Raw genomic sequence first — 18,888 nt, forward strand, 5'->3', positions numbered from 1 at the left:
CTGGCCTTGAACACCTCCAGGGATTCAGGGGCAACCCCAGCTTCTCTGGGCATCCTGTACCAGGGCCTCCACTCTCCCTGGGAAGAAAGCGTCTAGCTGTGGATTCATTCATCCTATAGAAACCAAAGAAGTTCACACTCTCTATCAAATAGTTCTAAATAATGCCCGAAATCAGGGATCACAGGTGGAACTCTAGCTGGTTACATGAAGGCAAGGCGACTGCTGAGGTGGTGTTCCAGACTGCCAGGCATCTCTGAGTCCAAGTACGCAGGTACCCTGCTCCTGCTCCCTCTGCTGCGAGAGAAGCTGAGAGAAACCCACCAGTTTTCCTATTAAAAACCACCCAAAAGCTACTAGAACGAAACCAAAATTCGTCTCCTGATCTGAAGCCATGCGAGCACCACCTGGAGACTTCACAGTCTGAGACATGCTGGCAAGCAGACGTCACCCTCCTGATCCGCTCCGAAAACGCTGATGCATTTTACAGTAAATCCCTAACCGGGCCAGTTGTGCAACAAGTTGAAGTGACACAAAGTATTAGCATTTATGGTGGTGAGTCAAAAATCAAACAAACATCCTCCTTTTATAAGTTTTCTCCCAGCATGTAGTGGCATGTAGCGCCAGTTAACGAAACATCTGCTACAGCCCTGACTGCCTCTCGCAAGGGAGCAAGTGTTGCAATCGCTCCGCGGGCTTCACGTTAAGGCTTTCGTGGGAGAGGAGATGTGTCGGTGATGGACAACACTCATGATTCAGGAAGAATGAGAGGAAATAGAAAACTCTTCAAGTGACAGGCTTCCTGCGCAGAGGTTTAAAAAGCAGTGTAGTGCAGCGTCCAAAACGAATTTTAACTGGGCTGAGACACTGGTCTGATGAATGCTTGCAGTTCGTTGGGTTACCCAGAGAAGTCCCCTTTCAGCATGTGTAAGTATGGGCAGAAAATTGAATTACAAACTGTGCTTAGCTGGCTCATCCTTGCACAAAGCTGCCCCGTCCTCCTTCAGATGCACTGTGTCCCATTGCAAAGGCCACCCCTTCTCTCTTGCTGCCCCGTGGCGAGTCTCATTTCCCCCCACCACACACCTCACCCTGAAGTTAGTGTTGCCATCAACCACAAAGGCTCAGCCCCGTTTGCTCCGTGGCGTGGCCAGCATGAACAGAGTCAACAAAATTCCTGGGAGCTGGAAATTTAAGACTCGACGCAAGCAGAACACGTACTAATTAAATATAGACACTCTCATTTCCCATCAATTCAAATGTGTACTTAAGAAGCACTTGTGTAAGGGTTTGCTGGCTAGAAATAGTTTCCTGTGCCTGCGACTGTGTTTGTATCAGACCTTAAAGATTATGTCTGCTCTGGGTATGAGTGATGAGTGTAAGCCATGCAGCTCTACCAGCTGTTACAGAACTGGGACGCAGAAAGTGGTGCTTGTTTGGCCTTTTTTCCTTTTTTCTTCTTTTTTTTTTGTTGTTTCTTCCCCCCCTATCTCCCCCCCTCCAGCTCAGCAAGTAATTAGATACAGTAAAATTTGTGTATGGCTAGTAAAACTCACAGAAAGGTTTCCATAACAAAAGTTCCCTTTGAAAGGGAGAGGTTGCTGCTCTGAGCTTCAGAGCTCGCCCAGCGTTTAGCCTTTAGGCAAGTTCCCCAAGAAGGTATGAAAGGCTTGCACTCCCATTTGCTGCATTTCTATACTCTGCTCAGAAATGTACAGAGGAAAATTCCCTTGCTTTCCTGCCTTAATGTGTTTTTCTTCCAGAGTGTCTGTGCATAGGCAGAGTTAATGATTCCTACACGATCGGCTTTGCCTCCCCCTCTCAGTTCTGAGATAACTTCCTCTCTGTTTTTTCCTTCTTTTTTCTTTCAAGGGAGGAACTTTTCTTGCTCATTTACGACCCCAGATTACTGACCTGTTTGTAACGCAGTACTTGAACCCTTCAATCAGAGCAAGGGAGAGCTACCCAGCACCCACAGAGCTTAACATAAAATCCGACTCTTTGGAATTCCCCCTTATTTCTGACTGTGAGAAGAGTGAGAGTTTATTATTATGAAACCAGAAAGATAACGCAGTGGGCAGCATGCAGCTGCCAGTGGTTTCTCTCTTGTCCTTTATCTCCCCTCCCCTCCCCTCCGCTCCTTTCAGATCACTGCTTATTTTATCATGTCACCATTTAAACTGTGAGCTTTCTGGCTCCAGTGTGTGTCTTTGTTTGAGTTTGTGGAGTTCACAGATTTGGGATAACTCAAGAACCAATGGGGAGGGTACAGCTATAGGAAACTTTGAAGAACTGTGTGTAATGACAACCTTCTCCTGTCTGACAGTGTGCCTGTATCACCTTCCATTCCATAATCAGCGTGCAGAAATAACAGAAATAACAGTTTGTATCAAACAGACTCTATTATTTTTTTTTATTAATTAGTGTTACACGTACAGGTTAATTAAAAAAAAAAAGCTACAGTTTGTGAAGTATGTCATCTAGCTACAAGATACAAATCTAGGCCGATCGCCCTGGTCTCTATTGATGCTCAGCCACTGTGAAAAATTTATAGTTTATTTTCTGGTATACAAAACCTCAAGCAAACATTCCTTGTTAAACATTCAGTAAAGCTCACAGCATTCTACTACACAGCTTCATAGAGGGTTTTAGTGCAAAAGGAAGTACAAATATAAAAATACCAAGGATTGAATTAAAAAAAAAAAAAAACCAACAAAAAAACCAACAAAAAAATCCAACAAAACAAATAAAATCCCCAAATTCCCCAAGCAAACCGCTGAGTTAGAGGTGAGTGTCTGCTATGGGTATTCTTCTGAGCTCTACGATCTGGGAGTTCGCCATGCTGCCACCGTCCTGGCTGCCATGACAAGACTCATTGTCGCTGACACTGAGACCTGCACCTGAAACAGCAAAATACACAGGAAAAATAATAAAATGAAAGAGAAAATAAAAGGCAAGAAAAGAAGAATCGGTGAGAATGAAATCCTGACAGAGAAGTGGCGATGCTGGGTCCTGCTCTGCTTTATTCTGGGTATTGAGAGACTTCCCTGCCCTGCAGCGATGTGGCAACTTTCCTCCTCCTATCCTACAATTGTGAATCCACAGATTATAACATTATCTGACGTAGTTTTCTACCATCCAGATAATGCTTTTTCATCGTTCCCCTGCCAGTCGCTCTATTTGTCACAGTAAATGGTACAATAGCTATTCAGAGGTTGCCTTGAAATCACAAGAGCATAAATCAAGGCCCGGCTTAGGCTGGGTTCATGGTCTGGCTGTTACATTCTGGTATTTCCAAGGACATCTTCATGAAAAATTGATTTTTTAATGATACAATTTCGCTGTTAAACTATAATTCCAGCTGTTTTAATAGGATTGTAATTTCAACATGAGAAAAAGATGCTGACTAAATATTCTTTAAACCCACATTTGGCACAAGCTGGTGTATTGTGTTTTTCTTCTACAGGGAGATAATACTAGAGTTTGGCCCATGGAAACTTACAAAACATGTCAGGAAGAGACCTCAGGAGGCCACCTTCCCCATCCTTTTGTTACAGGAGATCTGCTAACTTCTTGCTTTTTTGGCAGTTTTCGGTTTTGGGGGGTTTTTTTGGTAGGAGAGGTTTTAGTTCTTTACTGGGAAGATACAGGATCCTACTTTTTATGAATTTATGACCATATGCTGGGTATCAGTTGTAACTATACACTTCAGTGCATTTTCAGCTCCTTTTTGAGCTGTAGAGCAAATCCTAAAATGTACATCTGTCTTGTTAGGGTGTGGGACATCCAGGCTTTAAATTTGTTGAGAACTGATCGGTGTAATTAGGCGTAGGGATTTCAAGACAGACTAATTTTGGGTGTGGTCTTACACCGATGTCACAAATAACTAGAGAACTTACTAATATTGGGCAGAAGTAGAATCATAGAAACACAGAATGGTTTGGGCTGGAGGGGACCTTAAAGATTATCAAGTCCTAACCCCCTGCCGTGGGCAAGGACACCTCTCGCCAGACCAGGCCGCTCAAGGCCCCATCCAACCCGGCCTTGCACACCTCCAGGGAGGGGGCAGCCACCACTTTCCTGTTCAACCTGTGGCAGGGCCTCACCACCCTCAGAGAGAATAATTTCTTCCTAATATCCAATCTAAATCCACCCCCTTCCAATTTAAAACCATTCCCCCTCATCCTGTCACTCCAGGCCCTTCTAAAAAGTCCCTCTCCCCAGCTTTCTTGTAGGCCTGTAACTGCACGTGGTCCAAGGGAGCTGCAAAGGAATGACATTTGGTTCAAAAAGCTCCACACAGAGTAAGCTGTGAGAGGCAGCAATATGCATTTTCACATTAAAAAAAAAAAAAGTTTTCAGGAGTTTCTATCAGTTTTTCAGTTTCTATCAGTTTTTCAGTTTCTATCAGCTGTTCAGCTGACATTTCCAGGCTTTAGCTTGCTCAGCAAAAGACAAGGCACTTTTTTCGGAGTTACCTCGTCGTTTGCTATGGCACCGAATGTTCCCCTCTTGCACAGTGTTTCCATAGCACCCTCCCTCCTGCTACCCCCACCTTCCAAGGAGAAAAGAATTACGGAGAAGGGGACAGCTGTGGGATGCTCCCTTGCTGTGGGAAGTCAGGCTGAAATCTTGGGATGTGGAGCTTGGTTCAAAGAAGCTGAGCAGAAGAAGCTGCAGGACTAAGCAGGCTCTCACACAGAGGTCTGGAAGAAGCCCTGTTAGGGGCCAAACTCGGGTGCAGCGCTGCGTGAACCCAGACCTTCTGCACCCACGTGAAAACTGGGTATTCCTGCACCATGATCCTGCTTACACCTGGTTTTGGTGTCTGGGCCATGGAGCTGGCGTGCATTCATTCATCTCATCTGCCAGATGAGTCCTGTTCTCAGATCTGTATGACCCAAGCTCTTGAGACCAGCAATTACTGTCTTAGAATGACAAGAGTAAAAACCCGTCAACATACAGAGATACAATAGTAAAGACAAGACAATTAGGCTCTGAATCATTAAAATGCCTGTTTAAAAGTGTACTGAAGATGATTAAGCTGTAGTTACTGATTTAAATTTATATGTACATTTAACCTTTTAATTGAATCATGGTCCTAATGGTCCTAGTAACTAGAAGACGCTTGGAAGCCCTGGGAAAAACAGCAATTGCATAAGTAAGTTGGTTTTTTTCCTTATCTTCTCTAAAACTGTTTGTTTTAGAAAGGAAACATGAGTGCAATAGAGAAAATAAATCAGACTGCTGTATTTACTGTTTGGGGATGGCAGAGCAAGGTAGTAACTTTGAAGTAAACAAAAGTTTGGAGAAACAAGACAATGCTTCTTGTGTAGCACCAATAATGTTGGAATTTGCTGAAAAACATCTATTTAGCCTGAAGAGGGTACAAAAGTCAAAAAAGGAAAAAATAAAAAAAATTGAAAACATTTTGAATCATTTTATATAAATATGATCACCCTGACAAGATTTTTGGGGGAAACTCACTGTTGGAGTTAGATACCTGTCTTAGAGGTGGCTATACTGCAATGATTCAGTATGGGGGTTTCTTGAAGAACTATAAAACCATCAGGTAATGGTCTAATGAGGTCCTGTGCTATGTGTATGCTTAAATGTCATGTAGATGCATAGGTTGTGTACTCTTTGTGGAAAGTGAGAGGAGATTTTCTTTGTTGCAGAGGTTCTTACAAGGAACTCTATCAACCAGAGACTGAAGGTAGGCTACTTTGGGTTTACAAGGGCCTTTGCTGCTCATGCAAAGACAGACTATGTTAAGAGCTGATACTTTTTAGGAGTGAGAGCTGAAATGTAACCAGGATAGCAGCTTACCAAACAGCTGGCAGACTGGGAAGGAAGGGTACAACAGTTTCTGTGGTGGAGCCTTACAAAGTTCCTAGGTCCGGCTGGTTCTCAGATTAGAGCAGAATTTAAACTCAGTCAGATCCCCAAAATCATGTACTGCCCCAGAGATGCAAGACTTGGATGGTAAGTATGTAGCAGGGAGCATGACTCTTCCCCAGTTTGTGAAGGAACTATTTTAAGCAAAAGGCCCAGGGAGATGAGGCCTTTCTTCCTCTCTTCTGGAATCAAAGTACTGAGAAGTCACAGCTCGCCTTGCGAACCCATCGAGATCCCGCCAGTGACATCTACTGGTTGAAGGATTTCATCATCGCATTCCTACACTCCCTGGAACACCAGCTGTTATCATCTGCTCCCTCCGAGATATCTCAAACTTTCACCAAAACGTTCTAAGGGACGTAGAGTTTGTTTTTCTAATTACTGGCTCCCATATCTCTGGGGAGAATTTTTATCTCATAAACACTTCCATTATCTTCCTCAAGCAATCAAGCAATATTCCATGTGTAAGGCATGTTAGAAATGAGTAAACCACACGATTTAATTCTTCAGGGTTCCAGCTTTACAGAAATAACACTGACAGATATCCAGGCTGCCACAAATAAAAGTTCATATGGGACTAAATAAAATGCTTCCTGGATATCATGTAGTCATGTTCAACTGCCAACAGGTTCTATGTTCAAGTCCATACTGAAAAGCATAGTTGGGATTCCCCATGCTGACTGTATCACCTCATCTCTTGTACTGCAGGGGTTTTTTGGAAGGCCAGCCAGCTCCAAGGCAGTTTATGTGAAAGACATGTTATAGCTTTTATAATCTACCCAAGGCTTATTTATTTACTGAGAAGGGCATTGATTCACTAACTAGTTTTTGACAATTGCACTGTTTAGCTCTAAAACTGCTGTCATTTTGGACTAGATCTCTTTTCTCCTCTGATCTCTTGTGCAAGGTTTATATTGATAGAAGATTTGATAAGACCACGTCCATCCAGATTGTCACAGAGTCCTATGTTCCTGTCACTGAGGCCAAGGCCCAGTGTAGCAGGATTCCCTGAGGATTCCTTCTCTGGTTAGGGACAGGGAGTTAAAAAGGAAGCCAGCAGAATAGGAGTAGACCAAAATCTCTGAGTTTCTGTCTATAGTCTGATCTCCTATGAGTGCTCTTGTCCACCACTACAGAACAGTATCGATTCATTCCTTTGAGTGGGATGTGAATGGGAGAGGCCCAAACCCCTCCAGCACTGACTGACGACCCACCCCTGTAGGAAGTAGTTTGCAAAGACATTAGTAGGTGAGAGCAAGAATACCAGCCTAGCACATGGTTCTTTCCAAATATATATTGGACAGTATCAATGAAGGATATTTATATGCCCACGCCTCAGTGTACTTTTGCTCTTAATAGTGGCATATGTGATAAATCCTAAATAAACAGTTTACATTGAGAATACTCAGAAAAATTGACTGTACAGGTTAAAAACACCCCCACAAATGCAGCTATTACAGTAATGATGCTATGTAAACCAACTTGTAGTTTTCAGTCTAAGACAGCTAGAGTTACAAAGTAAGTCAGCAATTTTTAAACCTTTGTGCCTGCCACTCTACGTTTAGGAATTAAGCATCTCATTTTGGGCATCCAGAACTACAGGGAACATCTGGAGGGAGTCCAGAGGAGGCCGTGGAGGTGATGCAAAGGCTGGAGCACTTCTCCTACAAAGACTGTCTGGGAGACCTGGGCTGGTTCAGCCTGGAGAAAAGAAAGTTCTGGGGAGACACCTGAGCCCCTTCCAGTCTCTCGAGGGGCTTCAGGAAAGTTGGAGAGGGTCTCAAGCCAAGGGCAGGGAGGGACGGGACAAGGGGAATAGGTTTAAACTGAAGGAAAGAAGATTGAGCAAGGGGTTGGGACTAGATGGGCTTTGAGGTTCCTTCCAACCCAACTAGTCAGGATTGGTCTCTTCTGTTGGGTGACAGGCAATAGGATGGGAGGAAATGGCTTAAAATTGCACCAAGGGAGGTTTATGTCAGATATCAGGAAGAATGTGTTTACCAAAAGGGTTGTCAGGCATTGGGACAGGCTGCCCAGGGAGGTTGTGGAGCCACCATCCCTGCAGGTACTTAACAGGCTTGTAGATGAAGTGCTTAAGGACGTGAACTCAGGGGGCTGGGCAGGGTTAGGCTGTGGCTGGACTCAATGATCTAAAGGGTCTCTTCCGACCCAGGTGGTTCTGTGACTCTATGAACTTTCTGTCTGTCTGTCTGTCTTTCTGTGACTGGAAAGTTCACATTCAGAAACATGTTGAGTGCAGTATCCTGGAGACTGTCACAGGGCAGATAAACTGTAGATGGTGGCAAAGTGCCAGATTCACGCCCTGCCTTATCAACCCACCTAATTTCTGTTTTGAAGTGGGAGGGCAGGAGGGCAAGAAGGCAGGAAGGCAGGAAGGAAGGCAGGAAGGAAGGCAGGAAGGAAGGCAGGAAGGCAGGAAGGCAGGAAGGAAGGAAGGAAGGAAGGAAGGCAGGAAGGCAGGAAGGCAGGAAGGAAGGAAGGAAGGAAGGAAGGAAGGAAGGAAGGAAGGAAGGAAGGAAGGAAGGAAGGAAGGAAGGAAGGAAGGAAGGAAGGAAGGAAGGAAGGGAGGGAGGGAGGGAGGGAGGGAGGGAGGGAGGGAGGGGGTTTTGCATATTCATTTAACTTTTCATTTGTGATTGCTCACAAATCATATAGAATCACAGAATGATAGAATGGCATGGGTTGGAAGGGACCCCAAGGATCACAGAGTTCCAACCCCTCTGCCACAGGCAGGGCCACCAACCTCCAGGCCTGGAGCTACACAAGGTTGCCCAGGGCCCCATCCAACCTGGCCTTGAACACTTCCAGGGATGGGGCATCCACCCCAAATCTGGGCAGCCCCTTCCAGCCCCTCACCACTCCCTCTGTAAAAAACTTCCCCCTAATATCTCATCTAACCCTTCCTTCCTTTAGCTTTTAATCCATCGCCCTTGTCCTGCCATTGTCTGCCCTTTTAAAATCATACCTTTGGGAAAGGGAGGATTAATTGATAAGGCACTCAGAGGCCATGACTTCATGCTGTAAGAAGCCCAGCTTTCGGATTTCTTGCACCAGACAAAATTCTACGGCCACGAGATGTGAGGCTTGCGTAACGCCGGCAGAAAAGCTGGCTCAGGAACAGTGCAGTGCTGTCCACCTAGGTTGCTAGAAACACAGCTGTCTGCCTTCATCTGATCCAGTCCGTATTTCAAGTTAATCTGTAATTAGGCCCAGCATTAATGATTATGGGACCAAGGGCTAAGTGCATGGCTCTACGGCGCGTTGCTTTAGCAATACGGGCCAGTGTGCCAACGCATCTATTTGTGGAGCTGCGGTGCTGCAACCTGCAAATCACCAACCCCTGGCAAAGTTAGAGAATAAAGTTGTCTGATCTCTTTTCACCTGCACCAGCCATCCCTCACGGCTGCTGCTGAGATGGTCCAGCTGCAGTGGGCAGCAGGACCCACATTCTCACCCATCCTGGCCTCCAGATTATACCGGCATGAATTGAAGTAACCTTGAGACAGCTCCAAACTACATCAGCAGGGAGGACAGATGATGTGGGAAGAGGCATAGAGACGTTTTTGCATACTCCTCTGCTCATCAGCACTGATCCTCAGACAACCTTCTGAGTGGGAGATAATATTTTAGCACAGCTGAGGCTGAGTTTGGTTAGAGATTGATGGTTTTAGGGAAGGACAGATAACGGGGGTTTCTGTTTCCGCTTATCAGAGGTAAAAGCACAAGCAGAGCAAGCATTGCTATCCTTCCTCCATACCCCACAGCCTCACTTCCCTTTTGAGGACTGATAAGAACAGCTGAGGTGTTGCAAAACACCTTCTCCTTGCTCTCCCAGGGGCTTGAGGTGAGGAACTCTCAGGCCTACTGAAGTAAAGCCTGGTCTATAAAGGTTTAACAAGGACTGTCATCAGAAGAGGGGTGGCCAGAAGGGACAGGGAGGTGATTGTCCCTCTCTGCTCTGCCCTCGTGAGGCCCCAGCTGGAGTCCTGTGTCCAGAGCTGGGGCCCCAGGACAAGAAAGATGTGGGACTGTTGGAGAGGGTTCAGAGGAGCCACAAAGATGATTAGAGGGCTGGAGCAGCTCCCCTACGCAGAGAGGCTGAGGGAGCTGGGCTGGTTCAGCCTGGAGAAGAGAAGGCTGCAGGGGGACCTCATTGCAGCCTTCCAGTCCCTGAAGGGAGCAGAGGAACAGGAGGGGAATCAGCTTGTTAAAGGGCAGAGACTGGTAGGACAAGGGGGATGGAGTGAAGCTGGAGGAGGGAAGGGTTAGATGAGATATTAGGGGGATGTTTTTTACAGAGAGAGTGGTGAGGGGCTGGAAGGAGCTGCCCAGATTTGGGGTGGGTGTCCCATGCCTGAGGGTGTTCAAGGCCAGGCTGGATGGGGCCCTGGGCAACCTTGTGTAGCTCCAGGCCTGGAGGTTGGTGTCCCTGCCTGTGGCAGGGGGGTTGGAGCTCTCTAATCCTTGGGGTCCCTTCCAACCCAGACCATTCTATAACTCTATGATTCTCTGAAATGGCAGACAAAAGCAAGGCAGCAAAAAAATCATCCCAGCTGCACAGACATTTTTGCCTATTCAGAGAATACCTCTCTGATTTTCCAGTTGCTGATGACCAGTGCTTGCTTGAAGCTGGGACTGGTGCACAAAGAGCATCAAACTGATGTGGAGAGGCAAAGAGAGAGGGAGAGGTGGGGAGAGGAAAGGGAAGAGAGAGTCTTTAACTCAGGTTGTTGTGGTTTCATGTGAGGATGAGCAGCAATGCAAGAGAGAAAGTAGAAATGTGCTGCCAGGAGGGACCAGGAGACAAGCTCCTACCAGTGCCCGCTAGCTTAACAGTATCATAAAATTCCCACCAGACTACAGCTCAGTAAATACTTCAGCAGCATAAGCCTGTAGTGCCAGAGAAGAAATCCATCTCATCTCCCTTTTTATTGCTTCCACATGGTTCCCTGCCTCATGCCATCAGGAGCACTTCTGCTCCTTGGCCATGCACCGAACCAGGCTGGAGAGCAGGTCTGGATGAAAGCAATAAAGCAGATATGATATTTAATTACAGAAAAGCTCACTTAATTTTTTTTTTTGCTTGTTTGTTTAAGTATGTGTTGATCTACAGCCTGTATCTAAGACAATAGCTGATAAACATTTACTTTGGTGGTTAAATCTACTTTAACCTCAACACCGCCTCTTCACTTCGGCTTGTTGAGATGCTGTGTGTCAGGCTGGAACCAGATGGGACTACTGGTTTGGTTTAGAAATCATCTTTATTTTGTCCTTGTAATGTCTCTGGGGACATGGTTTGGGCACACAGATAAGCGTTGGGGTAAAATGTACAGGTACTACTTGAATCAGTCATTAAAAAAATGACATTTTTTCTCCAGCTGTGGCCTGAGGTCTCTGCTTCAAATTGCATTAAATACAATGGGCTTATAAGAACAAATGGCAATAAAATATTAATAAAGAAGACAATAATAAAATTCTGGCAAAATAATAAAAAGCTGGTTGCAGACCTACTTCCTGAAAGGAAATGGGGCTGAAAACAAATTAACTAAGCGTGGAGCTTGGGAGATTTATTGAAAAATCATTAAATGCTAAAGTTGTGGTGAATTGTATTAACCATGAGTTTTAACTACTGCTGTTGCCTAGACAGTTTGTCATGATTTAAGGCTCATCCTTCCACGGTGTGTAGAGTTTAATAGAGAAAATAGGCCAACTGCTTAGGTAGTAACGTTGTGTGTGTGGGTGGCAGTGTTAGATGTGAACGGCTTCATATCTTATTAACTATCTATGAATGATCTGGTTGCCTTCAAAATATTCAGGAAAGAGTGCAGAAGTAAAAGCCACTGCCTTGGGTCCCTAAAAAAAAGGGTTTGCAGCTGTAAGTTTATGCACTGAGGCTTGAAAGTCTTGTCCAAAATCATTAACTGAATAACAAAGTAGAAGTAGTCAGGAAAATTAACAGGTGCAATACAGATTTTGTGACAATCTTCATTAAAATTTGTATTTCTTAGCTCTGGGCCAGTTATTAACCATCTAGTTATCTTCCGAATTAGAAGAGTTTTCTTCAGTGGAAACTGACTTAGGAGATAAAGTTTTATGAATGCACTGAATAAAACTACCCCTTCACCAGCAGCATTCCTAGTTCTTCCAACAATTTGGGGTGTTTTTCTTGGTGTCGCTGAAGGGAACAAACTCCTGACATTATTGGTGCAAGGACACTTCAGCTGATAATGTCACCTCACTGTTGTCTCCTGCAAGGCTCAATGGTATCCCAAAAGACCAAGGTGATCTCCTAGTCCAAGCTAGTCTGTTGGTATTTCACCTGGTGCCTACAAAAGGTGGGCTTGGGTTACCATCTGCTAGGTCTTATCTGGTGGCTTTTCTTTGCCTATACGGTCATCTTATCAGACATTCACAGGTTGGCCCATCTTTGAACCAGGTTTTCCTTCATTTCTTTTGCCTGTGGACAAGTCTGGCCTCTCTATTTGTATCATCTTTTGAATACCCTGAAGTTTGATTGGTGGAGTGGGTTAGAAGGTGGAAAGCAGCAGATAACTGAGGGCAAAGCCCACAGGGATTCTGAAGGCATGAACTCTAATTCTATTGATGTGATTCTGAATAAAAGTGATTCATTTTCAGGTGTAGTTTGAGTGTGGACACCTAGAGTGGCCTCCCTGCTTCTGTCCTCCAGCAGCACCGGGGGGCTCTTGAGTTTGGGGAGAAGTCTATCTATCTAGTTGATCTTTCCAGTACATAATTTTCCAGGTCCAAATGTATTCTATATAAATAGCTTGTCTTACACTTGTTGGGACAATCAATATTTATGAAGTTACACTTGTTGCATTGCTTATTCTGTAGGGATCAATTTGAAAAAGAAAAAAGGAAAAGAAGACAAGACAGCCCATGTCTAGAGGCAGCCAATTACCCATTTAAGCACTTGTGAAAAATTGTCGGTCCTGCTGCTGCTTTCTGTGGGTCTGCTTATCATTACAACTCAAAACATGACTCCTTTTCTGTTATTCTAGATTCCCTGCACAAAATCTTTCATGGAATAACAGTCAGAGGCTAAAGAATTTTACTACGGATTTTCACTGGCAATCAGAATATATTAATGGATCCCATTAATTGGATCTCATTGAGTACTGACACCACTAGACAGAGGAGCAACATCATCACCTTTGAGGAGCCAGGAGAAGAGTCACTCACCAGTCTTTAAAGCAAATATAAGGTCATCAAACTCTTGTGATTCCTCATCAGCAACCAATGAGCTGGTACTAAATCCTCCAGAAGTGTGGAAAACATTGCCATTTTGTGGACTCTGCTTGAAGGCAGCACTAGCTTGACTAGCAGGCTGCAAGGATGCCCTCTCCCAGTCTGCAGGCACCTGCAAGGTTTAAAAAAACACAGAAATGCAGTAATAATCTAAAATATACTGTATAAACTGAAAACTATGACCAAAGTCCTTCCTTCCTTCCTTCCTTGCTTCCTTCCTTCCTTGTTTCCTTCCTTCCTTCTCCCTCCTCCCCTTCCTTTCATTTCTTTCATATTTAAGATGTATTATATATAAGTAATTTAATTACAAGTCACTTAGCCTTGTGTTTATTATGCTGGTCCTAACCATCTCAAAAAAGATGAACAAAATATTGCTATTTCTGAACATTTGTCCCTGGTATGGAGAACTTCACATTAAAGCACTGAAATATTCCAGCTCACTCCTTTCTTACCACTGCCTTTTCCTGTGCTGGACTCTGCTTCTCCCTTCCCTAGCCAGTAATCATCATTACTTTCCATTATATGATCTACAGTTGGCAACCCAGTGCATCTCCATGTTTACCAACACAATGTTATAAAGTAATTTGCCAGCCTTTGAAGGGTCTGGCGGTGGTGCACAGCCCTACAGATTTGATATCAAGTTTTCTACAGTTCATCTGCCAGTGAAAGTGGAGCCCCAGAAAAAAATCAGAATTCCAGTTCATGAGAGAAGAGGTGGGTTTGAAAATCTACCTCTTAAATGAAAGTCTGCCTCCTTAAAATAAAAAGCTAAAATATATATTATATGTTATATATTATACAATGGAATTATACACCATAGAATCATAAAATGGTTTGGGTTGGAAGGGACCTCAAAGCCCATCTAGTTCCAACTCCTCTGCCATGGGCAGGGACACTCTCACCAGACCAGTGTGCTCAAAGGCCCATCCAACCCGGCCTTGAACACCTCCAGGGATGGGTCTTCACAGCCTCTCTGGGCACCCTGTGCCAGGGCCTCACCACCCTCAGAGTGAAGAATTTCTTCCTAATGCCTGACCTAACCCTGCCCTCTGTCAGCTTGAAGCCATCACCCCATGTCCTGTCCCTGCAATAGTCTCTCTCCCTCTCAGGCCCAACTCCCTCCAGATCCCTGATCATCTTTGTGGCCTCCTCTAGGCCATGAACATTACATGTTATATATTACATACTATTATATATGATATATAAAGTGTAAGTAATATAAATATATATTTGAGGGCACTGAAAATGTATTTTCTTGGTTTATTGCTCACCCACTGTTTAGTAGCTCAGGAACACAAAAGCTCGCCATGTAGACCTGAGCACCTATGCTGTCCACTAAACAGGGAGGACAAACACCACCTTAAGTGAGATGCTAAGAACTCAAAGAAATTTATTGGTCTGCCAGGAGGCAGCTGAGGAGCTTTATAAAACAGGGAAACCTACAGTCAAGCAGGTAGAGCAATGGGCAAAACAGCTGCCAGGTAAGCAGGTTGGTTTCCACAAAGAATTATTACTAGAACTGACACGTTCCCTTGAAAGATTTCAATTCCATTAAATCACTGCTTTTCTAGGAAAAAAAAAAAAGTTCATCTGGAAAATGTTCAAATATTTCTATCAATATACACGTTCACACAGCAGCAAAAGTCACCTTGGTTTACTGCAGGTAGTGAAAAGTGATTCCAGCAACAGAGAGACTGAAAATCACAGAACCTCAAACTGGTTTAGGTGGGAAGAGCCCTCAGAGCCACCCAGTACCCCCCTGCCACAGGCAGGGACACCTCCCCCCAGCCCAGGTTGCCCAAAGCATCATCCAACTGGTCCTTGAACCCTGCCAGGGATCCAGGAGCAGCCCCAGCTTCTCTGGACACCCTGTGCCAGGGCCTCCTCCCTCCCCGGAAAGGATTTCTGCCTCCCAGCCCCTCTCCAGCTGCCCTCCTGCAGCTGAAGGCTGTTCCCCTGGCCCTGGCCCTCCCTGCCCTCAGCACCAGCCCCTCTCGAGTTCTCCTGGAGCCCCTCAAGGGACAGGAAGGGTCTCAGAGCTCTCCCCAGAAGCAGCCTTCTCTTCTCCAGGCTGAGCCAGCCCAGCTCTCCCAGCCTGGCTCCAGAGCACAGGTCCTCCAGCCCTGGGATCATCTCCGTGGCCTCCTCTGGACTCAGTCCAATTATCATCTTCCTCAAAAGTAATCCCTTCCATTCCCTTCCCATTTTATTCTGATACTCTATTCTGTTGAAATTTCCAGGAATTCTGCACAGTATCTAAAGCCTGCATTAAAACCACTTAGTATTTTGATTTCTCATGACCTACTTTTCACAACGCTTTAAGCAGCCTCTCTAACAAACTGAAGAGTCAAGCAGAAAAGGGGAAATTCTCTAGATGGGATTTTACCAGGGAATTGTGAATTTCAAGAATACTACCAGGGCTAAACATTAACAAGAATTTTTAGGGTGAAAAAAGTACACCCCTCCCTCCCCAAAGCCAACCTACGATAATTACCATCTAATTCCTATTTATTGCACTTCAGAACTGCCATCTAAGCCTCCAGATCCATTCTCAATGTGGTAGTTAATGACAGTAGAGCACTGTTACCTCTTCCATAGCACTGATGAGGTTCTGAGTGGACTTGCTGATCTCTCCACCTGCAGCTGGCAGACCACTGCCGTGCGTGAAGAAAGCCGACCCCGGAGTTGTATGCCCATTCATGTCTACAGTATAACTTGCTTTCACAGGGCAGCAAAGCTGGTTGTGCAGGATGAAATATACCACAAAGACATAAAGACCCTGGAACAAAGAGAGAAAAAGAACATCAGCTTGTGAAATGCAGGGAATCTAAGCTCAAGGTTGGAGTGTGGCCATGGCAAGGTCCTATATGCTGAAGCAGACGCCCTCACCTACATCAACAGTCTGTGACCCAGAGGGCTGCAGCCACTTTCTGTGGAAAATAGAAGTTAAAAATTAAGTTCATATCCTGAGGCCTCCAACTAACCACACATACAATACCCAAACTCAACACAAAGGACTCCTTGGAAACGATTATCTGGTTGAACACGGATGCTTTTGCAAAGCAAAGCCATGATCCCAACAGCAACAAAACCAACTCAAGTTTCGCAGTTGTCACAGAAGTGGCAATGTGGTTAAGGGCCACCTTTACAGTAGGAATTGGCTGCTGGCCTAGAGACAATTCTTTTTCTTCCCTACTGACCTTCTGGCTCTTTGCATTCTGGCCCCAATTTCAATCTGGTGCAAACGCACTGCTGCCGTCACAGATACCAAGTTGTAACTATAAATTGCATTCTCTATGATATCTGCTAATTCAGTGCTGGATTACTGGAGTAACCATTTGTGATAACTACAAAGGGTCTGATGGATGCCTCTGCTGATCTTTAAAACTTGCTAATTTTGATCTTTAGGCTTAGCTAAGTAAAGTACCATAACCATGACTTTCGTTGGCAAAGGAATCCAGAGGTCCTGAATATGAAATATGACTTTCTCTAAGTCTCAGGCTGCAGTAATGCCAAGAGAAAGGAATACATTTCAGCTGATAAATCAATGTTGAACTGCAGTTGAATAATTACTAAAGAAAGGGTTAATTGACAAGGTACAGAAATAAGACTTCTGGATTCTTCCTGGTTGATGAAATATAATTCCAATTGCATTGGTTTTTGCATTTCACATTGTCCTCTAGACCTCTGAAACCCATTGTACTGAACAGAACAATTTATTGGAAAGGGACCCATTGGCAGAAAAGTAACAACTCGGATAATAAACAGTAAGGAGTCTCATCTAACTATATTTGGGATTTCCTAATGGAAGTTTTCAAAGTACATGGAGACTGTAAAGACCCCAGATACATGTCCATTTCCACCCCTATAAAACAGGTGGCAGTGCTTTGTGATCTACAGATTCATAATTTACAGTGCCCAAATCTATATGACAGAACAGCCTCCTAAAGATGTTAATGGGATTTGATGGGATTTCAATCTCAGCTGGCCAAACACTAGAAATACCCTCATACAGGTGCTATAAGGCCATGCAGCTCCATGTGTGCATTAATTTTAAGTGCTAGCCAGTGTTAAAAACAATGATTCAAGATAGCATTTTACCATTTTTCCTGAGTATTTGGTTGGGGTTTTTTTGAGGACACAGAGCAGTTCACCAAAAGAAACTGTGTGATAGGCGTAAGTAAATACATTCCAAAAAGTGGATGAGAACACGTGTTGCACTTAAGAGACACTGAAAAGGAATCAAAATGTCCTTTCAGTCTATAAACACATCTAAGGACTCTGATGTAGGTCAAGCATAATGGGACTGGCAAATGGATTTCTTTTAATTTCAGCCATTTAATGGATATGAAAAGGATAAAAAAACCCAAGAAGAAAGATAACAGTGACGACACCGAAACCAGAGCAGCCTCCAGCATTTCAGTCTCTGAGGACCTAGCCACAAAAGTTGCACACACATTGCAAGTGGTTTTGTACTTTTCAAGAAAACCCATTAGCTTAAAATGCTGCACAGCTCCATCTTTCAGAATTGCAGAGACAGAATGCATTGCTGTGCAAGACCCATGCCACTCTCCTGTGCAGACCCAAGTGGGGAAACTCTTCTAAAACAAATAAACATGGAATAAAGTGCCACAATTACCTCCTTAACTCAGCCTGATGTCCTACTTTAACTCTCTGTTTCAGATTGTGCTATTTCTCAGGATCTATTGTTCTACCAGAGCTACAGAAAGGCATTTTGACACCCAAAGCATCCTTTCTGCCACTGCTGCTGCCTGTCACTCTTGTCCAGAGATGATGACCCCTGTCCTGGGCAGCAGCAACCAGCATCCCAAAGATGCATCCCTGGTGTGGCACTCCTGCTGCCATGCTCCTTTTCCCAAGGCTGAGAAGGACCTTCAGCCTCTGCGGCTCAGAGACCTCCCGCATCTTGATGCAGACGGGTGATGAGGCAGCTCCTTTGGGTCCTCCCATGATGAGCACATGGACTCGGGGAGGTTGTGTGACTGTCTAAGGACAGGAGCTGCGTTAGCTCACAGAAACAAAAACTGTGAGTTATATTTCTTTTGTTCTTGGAAAGTATTATGGCAATGCCTTACAAACAGAAGCTTATACCCAACAAAACCCAGCACTGAAGTAGTTTACACATCTGCAGAGGAACCATGTTGCTGGATGGAAGATTTCCTGCTCAGCTGGAAAAAGGGATGGAACCTTCTTTGACCCATATTCCTACCCAAGTTTAGAGCCTCAGGAAAATACACTCTGCAGAGGTGAGCTCCTGTGTACCATCACTGTGGTTTTGTTTGAAGTATCACAAGGGTTTTGCGGTCTTATTCTACCAGCACCTCTACTAGGAAACGCTGCAACTGAATTTTGGGAAATCAAAGCAAGGCAAACAGCCCCACCCAAAGACCTCTGTGTTCCAATGATGGTGTGCATGAAGATGCCATGGATGAAGTCATATTGATCAATGCTGATTTTAGCTACCTGTCTGTTTAATCTGGAAGAACAAAGGCAGGATGCAGACACTCGGGTTGTGTCAGTGCAACCGCAGCTTTCACAGTGTCGGTGGGTTTTTTTCAGCAGCACTAGTCTGAGAATTTCACTGTCCTTCCTCACACTTTTAACAGTCATTACATTGCTTCTCACTTCAACTTTTAATAGTCTTAAAATACTCTGAAAATAAGGCTGCTGGCATGGTAATGT

The 18,888-nt window shown here is 44.5% G+C and overlaps 1 protein-coding gene across 1 annotated transcript in view; it reads right to left on the reverse strand.

Moving 5' to 3' along the window:
* Positions 1–2,390: 2,390 nt before the first annotated feature.
* Positions 2,391–18,888, reverse strand: part of ADGRV1 (adhesion G protein-coupled receptor V1) — a gene marked incomplete at its 5' end in the record, with an annotated part of 304,575 nt that continues 288,077 nt past the window's right edge. The window contains 3 exons of the mRNA XM_084279017.1: positions 2,391–2,897; positions 13,120–13,297; positions 15,773–15,964. Coding sequence (XP_084135143.1) covers positions 2,779–2,897; positions 13,120–13,297; positions 15,773–15,964 — 489 coding nt within the window. The 3' untranslated portion in view covers positions 2,391–2,778. The remainder of the gene's footprint in view (positions 2,898–13,119; positions 13,298–15,772; positions 15,965–18,888) is intronic.

This window comes from Gallinula chloropus (assembly GCF_964237585.1).
Source record: "Gallinula chloropus genome assembly, chromosome: Z".
Lineage (NCBI taxonomy): Eukaryota > Metazoa > Chordata > Aves > Gruiformes > Rallidae > Gallinula > Gallinula chloropus.